Source organism: Dama dama, chromosome 26 (assembly GCF_033118175.1).
Source record: "Dama dama isolate Ldn47 chromosome 26, ASM3311817v1, whole genome shotgun sequence".
Lineage (NCBI taxonomy): Eukaryota > Metazoa > Chordata > Mammalia > Artiodactyla > Cervidae > Dama > Dama dama.
Genome location: NC_083706.1, coordinates 24969554 through 24988169, shown reverse-complemented (window position 1 = coordinate 24988169; position 18616 = coordinate 24969554). Strand labels below are relative to the sequence as shown.

The following is an 18616-nucleotide window of genomic DNA, read 5'->3' as shown; positions in this document are numbered from 1 at the left end:
TACTCTACATATAAGTTAAATAAGCAGAGTGACAATATACAGGCTTGATGTATTCCTTTCCCAATTTGGAACCAGTCTGTTGTTCCATGTTGGGTTCTGTTGCTTCTTGACCTGCATACAGATTTCTCAGGCGGCGGTGCCTTGGGCTGGAGGTTTCACTTGGGGGCGCTCGCATCTGGCTCGTGGATCGCGCTTCTCCACAGGCGGAACCCTCTGGCTGGGTCTCTTGTTTCCGTGAGTTCCGTAGTCCGCGCACACCCAGCGCTCCAGGCTTCCGTGCGGGTTCCGGCTGATTGCTGGGCCCCGGAGGGGACGGTGCCGGCTCGGCGCCCGAGGAAGAAGTTGAGTCCGGCGACTTGAAATTACCGGCAGGCGTCTCCGGCCTTCTGCCCATCCATTGCCGGAGTTCGGGCCTGACCCGTGCCGCGCTCCTGGCGTCCGCGGAAGGCGAGGGTGATGGTCCAGATGGAGACGCAACTGCAGAGCATTTTTGAGGAGGTGGTGGTGAGTGGAACTGCCAGGGATCCTGGGCGATGGCTGGGTGAGGGGGTGGCTCGGGGACAGCGGCTCAAGAAATTTGGCCCGCGCAACCTCTCCCCACGTCTTCCTTGTTGTGACATCGAGTATGTGTGCAAGGCCTGAGCGATTCTCAAACTACTGTCAAATTCAGTCTCATTTGAAATCCACAGCACCCTTTGTTACAGACCAGGCTGGTGGGTATTGTTTGTTTCTGCTCGTTGCTGACTAAGGTGATTTGCCCTATGTTGCACTGTATTATTCTGATCGGGAAGGCCCCTCTCCCTCCCTTAAAATAATAATTAAAAAAAAAAAATCATGTTGTTTACTATTTTTGTTTTTTAACAGAAAACGGAGATTATAGAAGAGGCTTTCCCTGGGTAAGTGTATACATGGCAGATCTTTGTGTTTTTACCTAATTATAAGATTTTCTTTAGATCTGTCCTGGAGGTTTATAAGATCTACTATTCTGTTTATGTTGAATTACCTTTTTAAAACTAGTGGCAAATAATTCGATTTTTGTTTTTTTAGCATGTTTATGGACACCCCTGAAGATGAAAAAACAAAACTTATTAGCTGTCTAGGGGCCTTCAGACAGTTTTGGGCTGGTCTTTCTCAGGTGAGCACTGCATTTTTAATACACTCAGCTGATGATTCTTGGCCCTTTATTTTTTTACACTTACTTTGATGTTGCTGTTAAGGTTTTTCTGGAAAAGGAGAAATAAAATTGTCATCATCTTTTATTTGTCTATTCTGGCTTCCGTTTGTTTCAACTCCCAGTAGAGAATCTGTATTGAAAAATCAAGTTGACTGTAGAAACAGTGTGAGTTGTTTTTATAAATCTCTCCCAAGTTAGATTGTATAAAACCATTTTCATCCTATTCTGATTTATTTAGTGCACTTCAGAACAACTGTGTTAGGAGTTGCAATGGATAAAAACTTCATTCATTTAATCAGCAAAGGAACTGATCCAGCATTGATACAAAGATATTATAAGAAAGGTACCATAGTAAAGATACAAAGATGGGACAGTAAGGATCCAAAGATACTTAAACAAAATTGAGGCAAGTACAGTGAAAATAATAAAGAGCATTCACCAGAAATTGCAGCCTTGTAAAAGATAAAATGTTTGAACCTTAAAGAGCTCATGATCCAGTAGTGCATTACTTTCTTATGATGCCTTATAAATAGGAAAATGAGAACTGTTTACCGTTGAGCCGCTAGTGACTAAGACTCACTACTCAGAAATGAATTGCAAAGTTGCAGTACATTCATTCTCTTATATTTCTTCTACTTTTGATTATTTTTTAATATATTCATATGGTACAAAATGCAGAGGGGTACCAAAAGTTCCACCCAGTGGGTAATCTGCCTTCTGCTTCTCTTAGCTTAGTCATTTGTTTCTTTTTCTGTCTGTGATCCGCGTTTCCAGTTTGTTTCTTTCTAGAATGTTTAATGCATAGAATCATTGTTATAGAATGTCTGTATGCCATGTACAGTATTCATTAGCACCTTGCTTTTTCCCTGTTAAATTCTCAAATTGATGTAATTTTATATCAATCCATTTCAAGTTACTTCTGCCCTCTTTCTTATAGCCGCATTATATCCTGTTAAATGGCTGCACCGTCCTTTGTTTAACCAGTCCCCCGCCATCTGCTAGGTTGCTTCTTACCTTTTTCTCTTTAAATGATACTATAATGAATAGTTTTAGGCAGGGGACACAGAATATATTATTGCTGGGTCAGAGAATATTTCTATTGTAGTTTTTTTTTTTTTTTTTATTATTTTTTTCCAGTGGGTTTTGTCATACATTGATATGAATCAGCCATGGATTTACATGTATTCCCAATCCCGATCCCCCCTCCCACCTCCCTCTCCACCCGATTCCTCCGGGTCTTCCCAGTGCACCAGGCCCGAGCACTTGTCTCGTGCATCCCTCCTGGGCTGGTGATCTGTTTCACCATAGATAGTATACATGCTGTTCTTTTGAAATATCCCACCCTCACATTCTCCCACAAAGTTCAAAAGTCTGTTCTGTATTTCTGTGTCTCTTTTTCTGTTCTGCATATAGGGTTATCGTTATCACCTTTCTAAATTCCATATACATGTGTCAGTATGCTGTAATGTTCTTTATCTTTCTGGCTTACTTCACTCTGTATAACGGGCTCCAGCTTCATCCATCTCATTAGGACTGGTTCAAATGAATTCTTTTTAATGGCTGAGTAATATTCCATGGTGTATATGTACCACAGCTTCCTTATCCATTCATCTGCTGATGGGCATCTAGGTTGCTTATTGTAGTTTTTATAAAAATAATCTAATAGCTTCCATAAGGGTTTTACCAGTTTATCCTCCCACTAGCAATATATGAGTGGGGTATATATTGCTATTCCGTCAAGCCTCACAGTAGCATATTAATGAGCTTTTTGATCTTTATCAGTCTAAAGCATGAGAAATTTTATCTCAGTGTAGTTTTATGTTGCATTTCTGTGAATGATATTGAACATCTTACATCTTTCTAACATATTGTAATGTTTTAATAATTGATTAAACAATTTATGAGTTAAGATAAAACTCTTGTCTTCAAGAATTTTGGATTCTAACGGAGGATCCAGGAAGAAAATAAGTATTTCTAAACCAGCACTGTTTTGTTTTGTTTTTTCCATTTATTTTAATTACTTGGAGGCTAATTACTTTACAATATTGTAGTGGTTTTTGTCATACATTAACATGAATCAGCCATGGATTTACATGTATTCCCCATCCCGATCCCCCCTCCCACCTCTGTCTCCACCCAATCCCTCTGGGTCTTCCCAGTGCACCAGGCCCGAGCACTTGTCTCATGCATCCAACCTGGGCTGGTGATCTGTTTATTCAGCGATAGAAATGTGAGTGAGGGACAGTGGTAGCACAGCAGGACATCTTGAGGATGTTCTGGAATGTAGTCTTTGATTTGGGCACCACATTTTGGTGTCAGATTTGAAGTTTTGGAAGTCTGGTAATTGGAAATGTCATTAGTTCATGACTGATTTGGCTCTTAGGGGTCAGAGTCACTGAACTCTCCTGAGGCTGCTGTAGTTCATAGTGGATTTCTCCCCCAGTGACGGGTATTTATGTCTGCCTTGAAGGACACTGCTCTCAGCGCCTTACTCAGCCTTGGCTAGACTTCTTTGTTGGTCATGAATATGTTCATAAAATCATACTGTTTTTGGAGGTCCCATGTAGTAAAAATGGTGCATGTTTTAATCTATATAATTGTGTGATTTTAAGCTTAATATAACTCAATTACTAAATCTGAATTTTTTCAGTTATTTTTAAATTGTTTTCATCCATTAATTTATAATGAAGTATCTCATACATAGTCTTCATTTATACTCCCAGATACTGTTAGCTCTTTGTTATTTATAAAATACAAGTCTAGACCTAAAATGTGATCATTTTCTGATTTTCTAGGAATCTCATGAACAGTGCATCCAGTGGATTGTTAAATTCATTCATGGCCAGCACAGTCCGAAAAGAATTTCTTTTCTTTACGACTGCTTAGCAATGGCAGTTGAGACTGGTCTCCTTCCACCCAGGTATGGTTAATGATGAGTATGAGCAGTCGAAAAGTTTTCTTGTTTTTATTAATGTTTAGAAATTGGTTGAGGTGATTGTTGTAAAAGGATAAGAGAATAAAGAAGGCAGTTACGGTCAGCAAAAAGTGCCTCATAGTATCTCAGTTTTAATTTCGAGGATGCAGTATTCTTGAAATTGTATACTTCAGGTGCTCAAAACCAGGCCGGCTTTGCCTTTGAGCCCAGGGATTAAAATCACTCACTTTGACAAGCTTTTCCAGGTAGTGTTTGTTGTATTTGTTATAGTCACTGATCTGTTTGTTGAATTTTTTAGATTCCACATATAAGTTATGTCATACAATATTTGTCTTTCTCTGTCTGACTTATTTCACTTAGCATAATACTCTTCCGGTCTGTCCATGTTATTGCAAATGGAAAAACTTCATTCTTTTTTTGTGGATGAGTAGTAGTTCACTGTATATGTGTGTGTGTGTGTGTGTGTGTGTGAGTGTGTGAGTGAGTGAGAGAGACATCTTTAACCATTCATCTGTTGAGGGACACTTAGGTTGCCTTCTTATCTTGGCGATAATAAACAGTGCTGCTATGACCATTGGGATGTGTGTATCTTTTCAGATTACTGGTTTTGTATTTTTTGGTTATGTACCCAGGAGTGAAATTCCTGGGTCAGTTCCAGTTACCTTTTGCTGCATGTGAATTGCCTCAGTACTTCATGGCTTAAAACAGTAGTAATCCTTTTATTATTAACATTCATGATTACAGTGCTTGCTTGGACAAGGAGTAGGTAGGATTTTCTCAGGTTTGTGTTTACAATTGGATGGTGGCTATGACTGGAGTCATGACCATTGAGTCAGTGATGCTATCCAGCCATCTCATCCTCTGTCATCCCCTTCTCCTCCTGCCTTTAATCTTTCCCAGCATCAGGGTCTTTTCTAATGAGTCAGTTCTTCCAAATCAGGTGGCCAAAGTATTGGAGCGTCAGCTTCAGCATCACTCCTTCCAATGAATATTCAGGACTGATTTCCTTAGGATTGACTGATTTAATCTCCTTGCAGTCCAGGGGACTCTCAGGAGAGTCAAGATATTCCCATTCGTGTGCCTGACTGTCACCTGAGAGACTTCGGCTGGCACTGTTGGCCGGAACCTACATATGCCTTCTCTGTGTGACCTTGGCTTTCTCGCAGTGTCGTGGAATCCAGGAGCAAGCATTCGTAAGAGGGCTCGGCAGAAGCCGTATCACCTTGCCTTGAAAGCCTTTCACTTGCCAGTCTTGGACCTGCCCAAACTGAGGGATAGATTTTTTTCCTACCTTTTTGACACTGATACTTTTCCTGGGAGGAGCATCAATATCACATTTTAGAAGACCACATGGGGTTGAAAGTCTTATTGCAGCCATCTTAGAAAAACACAATTTGCCACTAATTGGTTAATGGTAAACATTTAGCCAATAGCTTTTGGTACATTTCTTTCTAGCAAAAATATAACATAATTAATATTACTTAGTTCTACTTTGGAGAAGGCAATGGCACCCCACTCCAGTACTCTTGCCTGGGAAATCCCATGGACAGAGGAGCCTGGTAGGCTGCAGTCCATGGGGTCACTAAGAGTCGGACACAACTGAACGACTTCCCTTTCACTTTTCACCTTCATGCATTGGAGAAGGAAATGGCAACCCACTCCAGTGTTCTTGCCTGGAGAATCCCAGGGATGGGGGAGCCTGGTGGGCTGCCATCTATGGGGTTGCAGAGAGTCAGACATGGCTGAAGCAACTTAGCCACAGCAGCAGCAGTTCTCCTTTAGGACTTCCCTGGTGGCTCAAGATGGTAAGGAGTCTGCTTTGGGTTTAGTTCTACTTTGGGTTTAGTCTTTCATATAAGTAAAAAAATACAAAATGCTTTATGTAATTTTTTGAAAGTGTGCTTGAGTAATGTACCTTTATGACAATTATTAACACTTACTATGACAAATATAATATGCAGAGTTTGTGGACCTTGGCTATTAGAGAACTTACAGAAATTCTGTCTTGTAACTGGAATGGGTATTCGTGTTTTCTAGGATGGTTTGTGAATCCCTGATAAACTCTGACACACTTGAATGGGAAAGAACGCAGCTCTGGGCCTTAACATTTAAACTGGTTCGGAAAATAATAGGAGGAGTGGATTACAAGGTATTTTTTTTTTCCGATTATAAAAAATAATCACTGTCAGGTATGATTAATTTTTCCATGTATATTATTTTAATTTCACATAGGAGAAAGGAAGTGGAAGCCTTTGTAAAGTCTGTCTCTTTTTTGTTGTATTTCTTGAAGGAGTTTAAAATCGCCCAGTGTTTCCCACAGGTCTCTGCTCCTCTCCCAACGTTCTTTGAAGTGCGGGCGGCTACTGAACTTCTGTGACAAGTAGCGAGTCACCAGGCAGACTCGGCTCTCTCACGCCACAGATCTTATGATGTTGGGGCCCCTTTCCAATGGAAGAGCATAGAGCAGGGAGGTGTGGAATTGAGAAGGGATGTAGGCATCAGCAGACAAAGGGAGCCAATCCTGCTTCACCTTGGCCACCTCGGACACTGTCATTCCTTCACTGGTACCTTCAGCACTCTGCTCCTGACCGAAGCAACAACAGACACTCTAGTTATGTTTCATAACACAGCTCAGGAGCTCCACCGCTGCAGAAGCTTCTGCTTCATGCAAGCCACTTTCGTTATTGTCTCTTGAAAGACTTCCGGATACCTGACCCTGTGCGTTATATCTGTGTTTTCACTGATCTCAAATGATTTAACTGATAATTATTGGCCAGAGTCATGATTTCATACAAAATTAGTTCTAAGAAGCCTTTTCTGATTGTTTTCTATTTACGTGTACTTCTCTTTTCTTAGCAGGTTAATATGTAGTTCTTTACCTCCTTATTTGTATGGTGCTTCATAATTGTTTCTTTCATGTATATGTTCTGTCTGTCTTTTACAAGACTGATCACATAGTTTACACTATGGAATGAAATGTCTTCTTTGTGTATTAGATTCTGCTCTGAAAAAATGCAGCTGGTAATAGAGCTGAATAGATGACTAGTTAGCAGAATAGCCTTGTTGGCTAAGTTTGAGGGGTTAAAGTATGTGATGAATGATGGGAAAGAGAGAATGAAGTTAGAATATATACCAAAAGGAAGGTGCAGAAAGGGTTGTCTGCCAAAAAGTTGAATATTTGTTGTCCATGTTTTTCAGTGTTTTCAAGTTCTTCCAAATATATTTTTGTCTGTTAAGCTCAAATTAAACTTTTTGGTCCCTCATAATAATAGAAACTTTTGTAATGGTACGAAAGTAAGGAAAGCTGAACAGAATGTGAAAAGTTTAATTTTAATCTATGAATGATTTCCTTTGTTCATTCATATGGCAAGCCATTCTTTAAAATTCTGCTTTGGAACATGATGCTTCTCTTGGCTTAATGTTAGGGGTTTGAATGTTAGCTTTGGTTCAGAAAAATTAAGTGTGACTTTGAGGGTTACATATTTTTCCAAGTATATAATCTTGAAAGCTTTAGGCATTTTAACCAGCACCCGGGACTTCTTAAAAATTTAATCTATGACTTTTTGTTCTACCAGGGTGTTCGCGATCTCTTAAAAGTGATTTTGGAGAAAATCTTGACGATTCCCAATACAGTGAGCTCAGCTGTTGTACAGCAGCTTTTGGCAGCAAGAGAGGTAATTTAAACTTGTCTGCAATTCACTGATCATCTCCTAAAGATGTCTAGTTTTATGGTTCTGTGCTTTTAAAATTTATAGTAGTTTGTAAAATGTTCCATTTCTTTAGTTCTACAAAAATCATATTTTAAAGGTACTATTTCACTTCCACTGTATTTCAGAAGGAAATTATCCATTTTAATTCATAGTTTTTAATTATGAAAACAACAATATTGATGGTATTGTATCTTCAACCGTTATGAGATGTCAGCCTGTGAGCCACTTTAAAGGTCTTTGTGCTTTGTATCTAGTGTTACAAGAACTGTTATTTTAGTCTGTTGCCTTCCTGTTGGTTTTAGTCACTCAGTCGTTTCCAACTCTTTTTGACCCCATGGACTATTAGCCCGCCAGGCTCCCCTGTCCATGGGATTCTCCAGGCAGGAATACTGGAGTGGGTTGCCATTCCCTTCTCCAGGGGATCTTCCTGACCCGGGGATCGAACTTTGGTCTCCTGCATTTCAGGCAGATTCTTTACCACCTGATCCAACAGGGAAGCCTACCAATATTTAATGCAGGTTCAGTGTTACTTACTATCAGGAATCTAGTCTGCTATTTACTATCAGCAATCATTGTATTAATCTTCATTTTTAGATATTCACACTTAAATGAATTTTTATGCTATATTTAAGCCAACTGAATCCATGAAATAATATCTCTACTTTTTAAATATTGTTGTTGTTGGATTTAAATGGCACATCTGTGGGACTATTCAAAATAATAACATAGCCCTTTTATTTTTCCTAGGTTATAGCATATATCTTGGAAAGAAATGCTTGTTTACTACCAGCATATTTTGCAGTCACAGAGATCAGGAAACTATATCCTGAGGGAAAACTTCCACATTGGGTAAATTTGATGGTTTTTTTTTTTAATTTTAATAGAAATTTATATTAAAAATTATTATATTAATCTGATTTTTTGTGTGCTCATTTTTTAATGGTCACTTTATCCTTAGATAATATGTGGTTTTTTTTTTTTATGATGCATTTCTTTCATTTCTCTGCTGTTCTGTTGAGATAGTTTATATATATCATGTCGTAAAATACACGCAGCTTCATCAAATAGCTAAGGAGATGGTGGTATGACCTGGCTTAATTCAGGGATAAATAAACTGGTAAGTAATTGTTTAGGAGGAAGTGAAAGGGAACTAACCTTTGAGTAGTTTTATGTGCCAGGAATTGTACTGAATCTTTACATATTATCTTGTTTTATGTAAATGATTCTTATATTCAGAGCAATCTTGATTTTATTTCTCCACTTACTTGTTTTCATTTTATTTTGTTTTAGTTACTTGGAAACCTGGTATCAGACTTTGTGGATACCTTCAGGCCAACAGCAAGGATAAACTCCATTTGTGGTAGGATTATAATTTAAAATATTCTAAATAGTACCTGATTTTTAGCGAGCTGACTACTGAACCAAGTTGACGGATGAAATCTTACACATGTCTTGGTGACTTGCCATCTTAGTGTAACTCTAGGAGCTTTTATCTCTATAGCGTATACCTCTGCTCCCCAGGCACCTGGAAGTCTCAGCAGATCTGTCTCTCTGGCTCTAGTGCACCACATTGTCTGACTCCCAGCCCATTCCAGTTCACACCTTTGCTCTGTATATAATTTATCTTGTTTTCCACTTGTTTCATGTTTATTAGAGTCTCTGAATTTCCTTTTAAAAATAAGCACATGATTTGCAGTTTTTACAATTCTCATATGTATATTCCTGAATTACTTCTAGAAATCATGGTAGCCTGAGAACAGCCTGTGATTATAGACCCTTATTTAATCAATGACCAAGTTTTTAGCACTTTCTGTGAGTCAGGTGCTATTCTGGGCACTGAAAATACAGAAAAGAAATGAAAAGGACACTAGACCGATAATTCTTAGGCTTTTAGCTTTCTTAACTGAGTGGATATTGACATCATTTGATGACTTATGGAAAGTGGTGCAGATTTGAGAAGAGTGAGGATGAATTTAGTTTATGTTATATTGAACTTAAGGTGCCTGTAGGACATCCCAGTGACAACATTTATCAGGCATTTAGATACATGAACTGATCAATGGTCAAGTACTACATCTAAGGCCTCTAGGAACATCCTGTTTAAAGTTACTTAGTTTGACCCAAGATTAAAGGTCTGTAAACTTTTTCTATAAATGGTGATACAACAGATACTTTTGGCATTGTGGGCTATGCATTCTTAGAGCTACTCAACTCTGCCCTTAGAGTGCAGAAGGAATAGAATTCCAGTGAAACTTAACGGGAGCAGGTGGATTTGGTTCATGGATTGTGGCTTGCTGAACTCTGTCCCTGGACAAATGCAACATTTGTGAGTTTGGAAGTCTTGTGCAAATTGGTCTTTAACCACCTGGACTAAAAATATTGAAAGAAAATTCCCAGACTTCTAGCTAATTAAAACATATTTTTAACCAGTGCCTGGTTCAGCATAATATTCATTAACTATTTGTAGAGTGAATGAAGGACTAGGCATTGCTATGTTCACATTTACTTACAAGCCTTTTTTGTAACACCTACAGGCCGTTGCAGCCTTCTACCAGTTGTAAATAACTCGGGTGCCATTTGTAATTCATGGAAATTGGACCCTGCCACTCTCCGTTTTCCTTTGAAAGGCCTTTTGCCATATGATAAGGTATGTTGCTCAATATGAAGGAGCTTTTGATCCTTCAGAGTCTTCATCCAAGATTATATATTGTGTAATGCTAAATTGTCTCTTCATAGACTGAAAAAGTAAATATTCAATGAAAGATAGTTTATAACCATAAACCATGGTTTATGTCATGATTTCAGGATCCAAGTTTAGCCTGTGGTTTGTGATATTGCAGGTGTTTACATTCCAGCAGTCCACTTCTGGCAAAGTACTTGGTGTTAGAAAACTGAATTTTTAAATTGATTCCTTGTTTTCACTTTTCCTTTACAAAGCAAGGACCAAAAGTGAATTTGCAGTGTCCCTAAAACTTGATGAGTGAGCCTCCTTATTTGTTGCATTTTTGTCAAAAGGGGAGAGGTGGGGAAGGACAAAAGTAGAGTAGAAATTTCTCAAGGAGAAAAATCCACATATATCCATAATATGAAATATGAGGTATAGACATAGCGCTTTGATGAAACACATATGGCAGATTTATCTTACTATCTTGGGGTTTGGCGTGATGACAGAGCAGGTTATAGGGAGGGCCAAATAGTTTTCATGTAAATGTTTCATGTCAAAAATGATGTAGAGAGTGATTGGGAAACTTATCCCAAAGTGAAGGAGGATAAAATAGTACAACTAAGGTGACAATCCACAGCTCTTGGGATATTAGTCAGCAAAGCTTTGAAAGATGAAAAAGTGATAAAGTACATGGAATTTACAATCATAGCAGTAATAAAAACAGGTAAACTTATTGTGTACTTCCTATATGCCAGGCACAGTTTTAAGAACTTTACTTCGTAACAGCTTTTATTCTTAACTATCATCTTAATATTTCCACTATCCAGGTGATGAAACTGAGACACAGAGTGGGGTGTTAGCTTTAGCAGACAGTATGGTCAGGATTTGAGCTCAGATAATCTGATTCGGAATCTACACTATAAAGCCCTGTGCTGCCGATGCACTTGTCCTCCCGAATCTGGAAATGATGTTTATGTTTACACTTGCAGAATAATGGTTAGAAACTGCCCCCTTTCCTCTTTGATTAGATTTCTGGGCAGAAAATCCTTTCCTTACAGTGATGCTTAAGACTTTCACGTGACTGTGGCCGAAGCCATTCCTAAAGTTTTCTCTATGACCATGGGCAAGTCCCTTCAACTCAGTTATGTCATTTATGAAATGAAGGGTGGGAGCAGATTAATTGTAAACACTAAAATCCTTTGATTTTTTCCCACTAGATACTGCCTACTGTGTGAAGGTAACAAGAGCCTTTAGAGGATTTTTTTATCCCAATTTCAAATTTTTTGAATGAACATTAACTCTAATCTTGAAGCAATGATTTTCTTTATTTTCTTTAAAGGATCTGTTTGAACCCCAGACTGCTTTGTTGAGATATGTTTTGGAGCAGCCTTATTCCAGGGATATGGTCTGCAATATGCTAGGTTTAAATAAGCAGGTACTGTACTGTGCTGGAAACCTAGTAAACTCTGCATAGAATCTGCACTATTCTTTTCTCTTTTCTTTGCTATAGCTAACTGAGCAAAACAGTTAAGAACTATTTGATGATTTTTTTTTTAGTATATGGTTTATTAAGTAATGTATTATTTCTATCATTTATATATTGCTTTAAGAATGTTTAAATTAAAAAGGAGATATTTTAAAAGTTGGTTTATTTTGCATTGCTTTTTTTTCTATAAGGCCAGTTTCAAGTATACCTTTTGCCAGAGAAACCTACACATGACTTAACCATAATTTTTGACTTTTTTTTTTTTTGGTTTGGGTGTCTCTTTTTATAACCCTTGGTATCTTCAGTGTGGCCTCAATTGCTGTTTTTTTTTTTTCTTTTTGGTGTATGTTTTTGGTGGTTTAACATGTGGGCGGGTTTGTGCTGACTCTGGGTTCCTTGAGGCTGGCCTCATAGTCACTGTTTTGTCTTTTCTTTTTTTCTTCCTTTATTTTTGTTCTGTCCTGTCTTGTCCTGCCCATCCTCCAATGCTCTAGACCTTGAACATTGCTCAGGTATGTTCACAACCTTACTGTTGTATTGTGACTAACGATACGCTGGCCGCTTTGTAGCCACTGATTCCATTTAGAGAATACATGTATGGTCGGGGCTTGAAATTGGCAGGACCATGCTGAGACCAAGGCCACTAAAATGAATTTCTTCTTGGGATTATGAGAGTTGTTTTTGGTGGATTGTTTTTGGTTTTGGTTTTTGGTGTTTGTTTGTTTTTTGTTTTTTTTTAAAATATTCTTTTTTCTTTTTTTTTTTTTTTAAATCAAGAGACAACACCTGGCACTTGATAAAGCCTGTCACTTTTTGATGAGTTGTTTTTCCTTCCCACTCCATTTTACTGTTTTTCCTACCTTAGGGCTAAAGCTAGCCTGGTGGAATTTTCAGAGATGGAAAGATTTGTGGTGGCCTTTATCTTTCCAGATAATTAAAACATAAACAAACAACAACATCAATAAAAATACCTGCCTTGCTTTGCCTAAAAACAAAAACAAATTAAAAACAAAACAAAAGAAGAGAAAAAAACAGTTTAACAGAGATACGTTACTTTTACAAGTTGGAGTGGTAAGCTTTACATGGGGAAGTTTTTTTGGAAATGTGGAGGTTGACTGAGAAATGTCACACTCTTAGGTGACCCCACACCTGCTTGACAGACACGCTTCTTTGTCAGTCTTTGCCGGAAGTGACCCCCTCCTGGCGTGAGCGCCTCAGTGGAAGGCCACGTGTGGTAGGAGGAGCACGAAATGGCCAGACTCTATAAAACGGACTCTTGTACATTCCCAAGTCTGTTCCAGGACTTTTCACCTTTGAGATTTTAAGCAAAATAGTGGTTCTAATTATTTTTGTTAAACATTTTTGAGCCCAGCATATTAAAATAGACCAGCTTTTTGATTTTAATAAGACGTTCTTGTCCAAGTTATATAAAATAGCGTTGCTGTTTGCAATACTATAGTGAAGGTTGTGCCAGTGCTTCCATTTATAAAGCCCTATTTTTAAGGACATAGAGCTTGGCCATAAAACTTGCTCAGTGTTGAAACTTTGCATGCCAAACCTCACCCTAGTAGCAGTATCTCTTTTATTATTTTAAGTTTTTTCTTCTGAAAAATTTACCAAGTCTCCTTGTTTGGACAAGCCTTTGTTCATGTGAAACTGAAACTGCTTCACACCACAGTATCTGACAGTTACCTCACATAACCTGTCAATGTAACATCTTAAACACCAAGTCATTAACTCTGATGAGCTTTCACTTGAGTTAGAGGTAAGTATTCAGTTAACCTTGAAAGAATGCTTTCATGCTATGTCTTAAACCTAATTTTTGCAATGAACTTTAAGGCATACTTGACTCAGTTTTTTTTTTGCAGTTTGGTGAATAAACATACCCATGGTCATTTGAATCCCACCCCCCAGATATCCTTAGCTATCCTTAACTTTTTGCTTTTGGAAGGCAGCTTTTCTCAAATGAGAAATTGATGAAATTTAGAGAAGGATATTTCTGATCTGATCCTTTTAATAACAAGTTTCAACCTAAAAAAAGTTTATGACTAAGACATAAATCCATAAAAAATACAGTTTATAATGGAAATGCTGACAGAACATTAGTAGTATTGATCCCACTATAGTGTTAACATTGTCAAAAATTCACAATTCATCAGTAATTGTTTTGGTAGAAAACACTGTAGTGAGTGGATTTGTAAATGTAAGGTATATGCCGAATTGACATATTATTTTTACCACCTGGAAAGTAGGGTGGAGAATGAGAGCACACTGTATGAGAAGCATATGATTAAAAATTAACAAGTTATTACATCTTTTATCATTACAGAACTATATCCTGCACTATACTTTCTTATCCTTTCTCTAGCAATGCAATAATTTACTTAAAGCTTTGAAACCTTTTAAGAGCTGTCCATATTGTATTTTCCAGTAGGAATTGGGCTCTGGTACTTTATCCTAAAATTGGTTGCATTCAGAAGGTCATTAATAGCCCAGTTCTGCGACCAGCAGGGTAGAGTGTTCACAGTGGGAGAATCCTGTTTTGTGTGTTTGCACAACAGTTTGTATTCCTTGTACTGAAAAGGAGCGTTACAAAACAGGTCCATTCCCAAGCTCTTACGTGGTGCTGTATGGACTCTGACTATGCTGAGATGGTGAGGTACTAGACTGATCATTCAGTCTGTCCTTCAAAGGCACCATTGAAAGTGGTGTTTACTGGCAGGGGACTCCAGTTCTGGTTAATAGAGAATATGATAAATGAAATACAAAGGGATTTTTCTTCCCAAGTTGTCCTGAATAAATACTGCTTTAAAATTAATTTCTGTCTTTGAAATAATGGTTTTTAAGTTAACCAATGCCTGCCTAGGTTCATGGGCTTCCCAGGTGGCACCAGTGTTAAAGAACCCACGTGCCAGTGCAGGGGATGAGAAACCCAGGCTCGACCCTTGGGCTGGAGGACCCTGGAGGAGGGCACGGCAGCCCACCACAGCATTCTTGACTGGAGAATCCCACGGACAGAGCAGCCTCGTGGGCTACAGTCCACAGGGTCTCAAAGAGTCGGACACAGCTGAAGCAACTTAGAAAGCACACACCTAATTATACTATGTTAAAATTGTACCCATAAGCAGTACCAAAACCATTACATGGAAATATGAGGAGCCGCTTAATACAGGATATGGTTACTGAGACTGAAGGCATTATCATTTGCCATTTTAAATAGTGGTGGGAAAAAAATCAGGGGCATGGGTGGGGGTTATTATTCATGTTTCCATTAATGCCTTGTGCCTGATTTTTAGACTGACAATCCAAAATAAGTTTCCAATACAGTTTGAACCATTATGCAGAAATTAAAAAGCTGAATTTAGATTCTTACTGTTAAAAAGAGGCTTCAACTAAACATGCATATATGTATGATGTAAGCTAATTCAACTTATCTACCTACATCTTGAAGACTTAAATTCATGAAAACTTTCAGCAACTTGTGAACAGTCATAGACATAGCATCCACTGGCTACCAATCTAGTGATTGATAATTAGCCTTTATTCACAAGTCATTAAACTGATTTACAGATTTGTTCCACTTTATAAAATAATTTATGTGGTAGAGAGTCTTAATTTTAATGTACTTATCTTTTAGCAGTTGAAAACTAAAATAAAACTTACTCTAAAGTAGTTAGCAGCACAGCTCATTTTATAATCCATACTTCTCTTTCTCTCTCTTATTTTGGTATTATTAAAATTGGCAAGTAAAAGAAGAACATAAGTTTAAGCTATCCCTAAGCTTGGTTTGAGAACTATCCTTGGATTTAACCAAAAACACCTGGGAAATACAGAGTTAATTTTGACAGATGTTCTTCTATCCTCAGACTAAGTAGCTGCATTTGGTGCCCAAGATATACCTGACTGATTTAACTGTTAACAGAAAATTTGGGGGTAATTTTGAGTCTTAATACATATTGAATGATTGTCAGCTTTGACTGTAAATTTCCCAGTTCTTACTTTGCCAAAATCTTAGTATTTTTGGTTTTCCTCTAAATCATGAACTATTTGACCATAAATCACTGCACTTCTAAAAATATATAGGTTAAAATTCAGTTCTTTAAAACAAATAGCTAGTACTAACATGGAAAACTCAAAAAAATGACCCAGGTGCTAAAAACCAACTTGGTTTAGTTTGTTCTTTTTTCCTGAGGCAGATTGATGGAAGACTGTCGTGGGTGGAGGAATAGATGACAAATTGGTTAGTTTCCAAACTAGAACCAAATTCCCATCACTAACGAAAAATTCCTACTGGAAATCCTGGCTTTACTTCTTTTCACAAATTTTTCTGACTCTTGTATACTTTGAATGATCTCACTCTAAATTTGTGTTGTCTGACACATTTCTTAGGTTGTTGGTGGTTGGCAGAACTAGTGAATTTCAAGCCCTGTACACAGTAGTTTTGCATGCTGATTTAAGAAATAGTTTGTAGTGTTGTCTGTTGCACTTTGCTCTGCTTCATAATGATAATTACATTTGGAGGAAAAGTACTGTAGTCCCAACTGGTGGTGTTAATATTGCTCTTCGTAAAACTGTAATGTGGTTGAACTGTGATCATGGCATTGTGTTTTTGGGAAAATTATGAAACAACCATTGATGCTTACTGTTTGGGATAGATGTTTGTTTTATTTGCATGCTTTAAGGAGGTGCAGCTATATTGGAGCTTTACAAGTTTGGAGCTGGCAGAAAGCATGCAAAAGAGGGGATGCTATTCATTATGTTTTGTTTTTTTCCAAATTCGTCCCCATTTTGCATTTCCCCCCTAAATTTAAGGAAATCATATCCCTTTTTCATGGCAAAAGACTAATAATCACATCTAAAGTTTATAGGGAAAGCATCTGTATTAGTATTGTATTCATTAGTAAGGCTTCCAACTGCCTGGCTATTAAGTCATATAACATACTTTATTAAAAATATGAAAATGGCTTAAAATATGGCTTAACATTTCTTTTGATAAAAGCTTTTGAATCGCTTTAAAAAGCATAAACCTTTTTGCCTCTAGAAAGGGAAGTTGCATTTTCATTTTTAGTGTTTAAACTCAATTCTTTTTCTTGTTTTAGATTTTAAAATAGTCTAATTTAAAATTAAAGCTGCATAATGTTTGACTTCTAAGAGGGAAGAACATAGCTTTAACTTTGAGGCCTTTTTTTTTTTTTAATAGAGGAAGTTTCCATTTCAGTATCAAATAAGTACCACACATTGAAAAACAGAAATTGAATATTTAGATATACCTCTGTATATAAAGCTAGTGTAAACCAGTGGTGATTACTTTTAAGTAAATAGATGACACACTGCTTTGTTCACTCTCTCGTCATAATATGTGATTCCTGGAAATCCAGGGTTTTCATATTTTGAGTTAGATTGCAAAATTATTACTGTTATCACCATTTCATGTATCTTTAAAATGATCTTTGTTCAAGAAATAAATAACAGAATTTTCTACTGTGTAGCTCCCTCTGTCATACTGGAACAATGATGTCTGTAGTAAAAGTCAAAAGCTGATGGGAAGCCTGTTTTAGGTGAGACCTGAAAACTAATTTTTTATGAAACTCATCCTCTGTGATCATATAACATGGTGCAGCTTTAATGGACTAAACCTAGCCTTAACTTTGTAAGTTCAACGTCATTCCATGCTTCTTGGCCTCTCTGTTACGATGAACGCCCCTTGACTGGTAACTTGGGAGCTGGCCGGGAGGCTCTTGGAATACTGTATTCAATCTCTGCCCCACAGCACAAGCAGCGCTGCCCTGTGCTGGAGGACCAGCTGGTGGACCTGGTGGTGTACGCCATGGAGCGGTCCGAGACGGAGGAGAAGTTTGACGACGGGGGGACCAGCCAGCTCCTCTGGCAGCATCTCTCCAGCCAGCTCATTTTCTTTGTGCTTTTCCAGTTTGCAAGTTTCCCACATATGGTCCTTTCTCTTCATCAGAAGGTGAGTGCACGCCCTCTTTCAGAGCCATTTCACCTGCTGATGAGTCTATTTCAGACGAGTGTATCTAGTGAAACCGAAGTTCCGAGCTCTGATTTCTCTTTTGTTCAGTGCTCTTATGATTTCTTCACTTTTCACTTTCTTGTCACTGTAAAAACTGGATTCATTTATTTATTCCACATGTTCACAACGCCAGGACCAGGAGATACAAAATGAAAAGGTGCTAATATAGTACCCTCAAAGAGCTCCTTACTAGTGAGAAGATGTAGGTATAAACAATTGTATTATAATAATAATGGAAACATGTTTCCTTGCAATAGAAATGAAAGAGAAAAATCCCTGTTAAAGACACCCAAGAATGGCTTTATCAAAGGGGGCTTGAAACTATTACTTGAAAGACAAGTAGAAATTTGCCAAGGGGAAAAGATAGGGAAGTGTTACCATGGCAATAAAATGATCATTTAGAGGCAGAAATGTGTGAAAACATGAAAGAAAACTATAGAAGGGAAAGTGTTGGTGAGATGAGGAAAGCAGGACAGAAAGACCAGACATGGAGACCTTTATATGCCCCTGTGTTTGTTCTAAGGATTTAAAATTTACTTTGGGAAGTAAATGAGGAACGGAAAGACATCATCAGATACAAGCTGGAAAAATTACTGCTAAGCATCACATATGGGA

General features: G+C 37.9%; 1 protein-coding gene across 3 annotated transcripts in view; it reads left to right on the top strand.

Annotated features, from left to right (window-relative positions):
• The first annotated feature begins 270 nt into the window (after window positions 1–270).
• Window positions 271–18616, top strand: part of MED23 (mediator complex subunit 23) — a 43568-nt gene continuing 25222 nt past the window's right edge. The window contains exons 1-12 of one of the 3 annotated variants that reach the window (XM_061130360.1): window positions 271–504; window positions 865–896; window positions 1048–1135; window positions 3970–4094; window positions 6147–6258; window positions 7685–7783; window positions 8567–8668; window positions 9110–9179; window positions 10354–10466; window positions 11824–11919; window positions 12465–12482; window positions 17741–17941. In XM_061130360.1, the coding sequence (XP_060986343.1) occupies window positions 457–504; window positions 865–896; window positions 1048–1135; window positions 3970–4094; window positions 6147–6258; window positions 7685–7783; window positions 8567–8668; window positions 9110–9179; window positions 10354–10466; window positions 11824–11919; window positions 12465–12482; window positions 17741–17941 (1104 nt within the window). In that variant the 5' untranslated portion in view covers window positions 271–456. The remainder of the gene's footprint in view (window positions 505–864; window positions 897–1047; window positions 1136–3969; window positions 4095–6146; window positions 6259–7684; window positions 7784–8566; window positions 8669–9109; window positions 9180–10353; window positions 10467–11823; window positions 11920–12464; window positions 12483–17740; window positions 17942–18616) is intronic. The other 2 variants (XM_061130361.1, XM_061130362.1) reach the window with 2 other exon arrangements.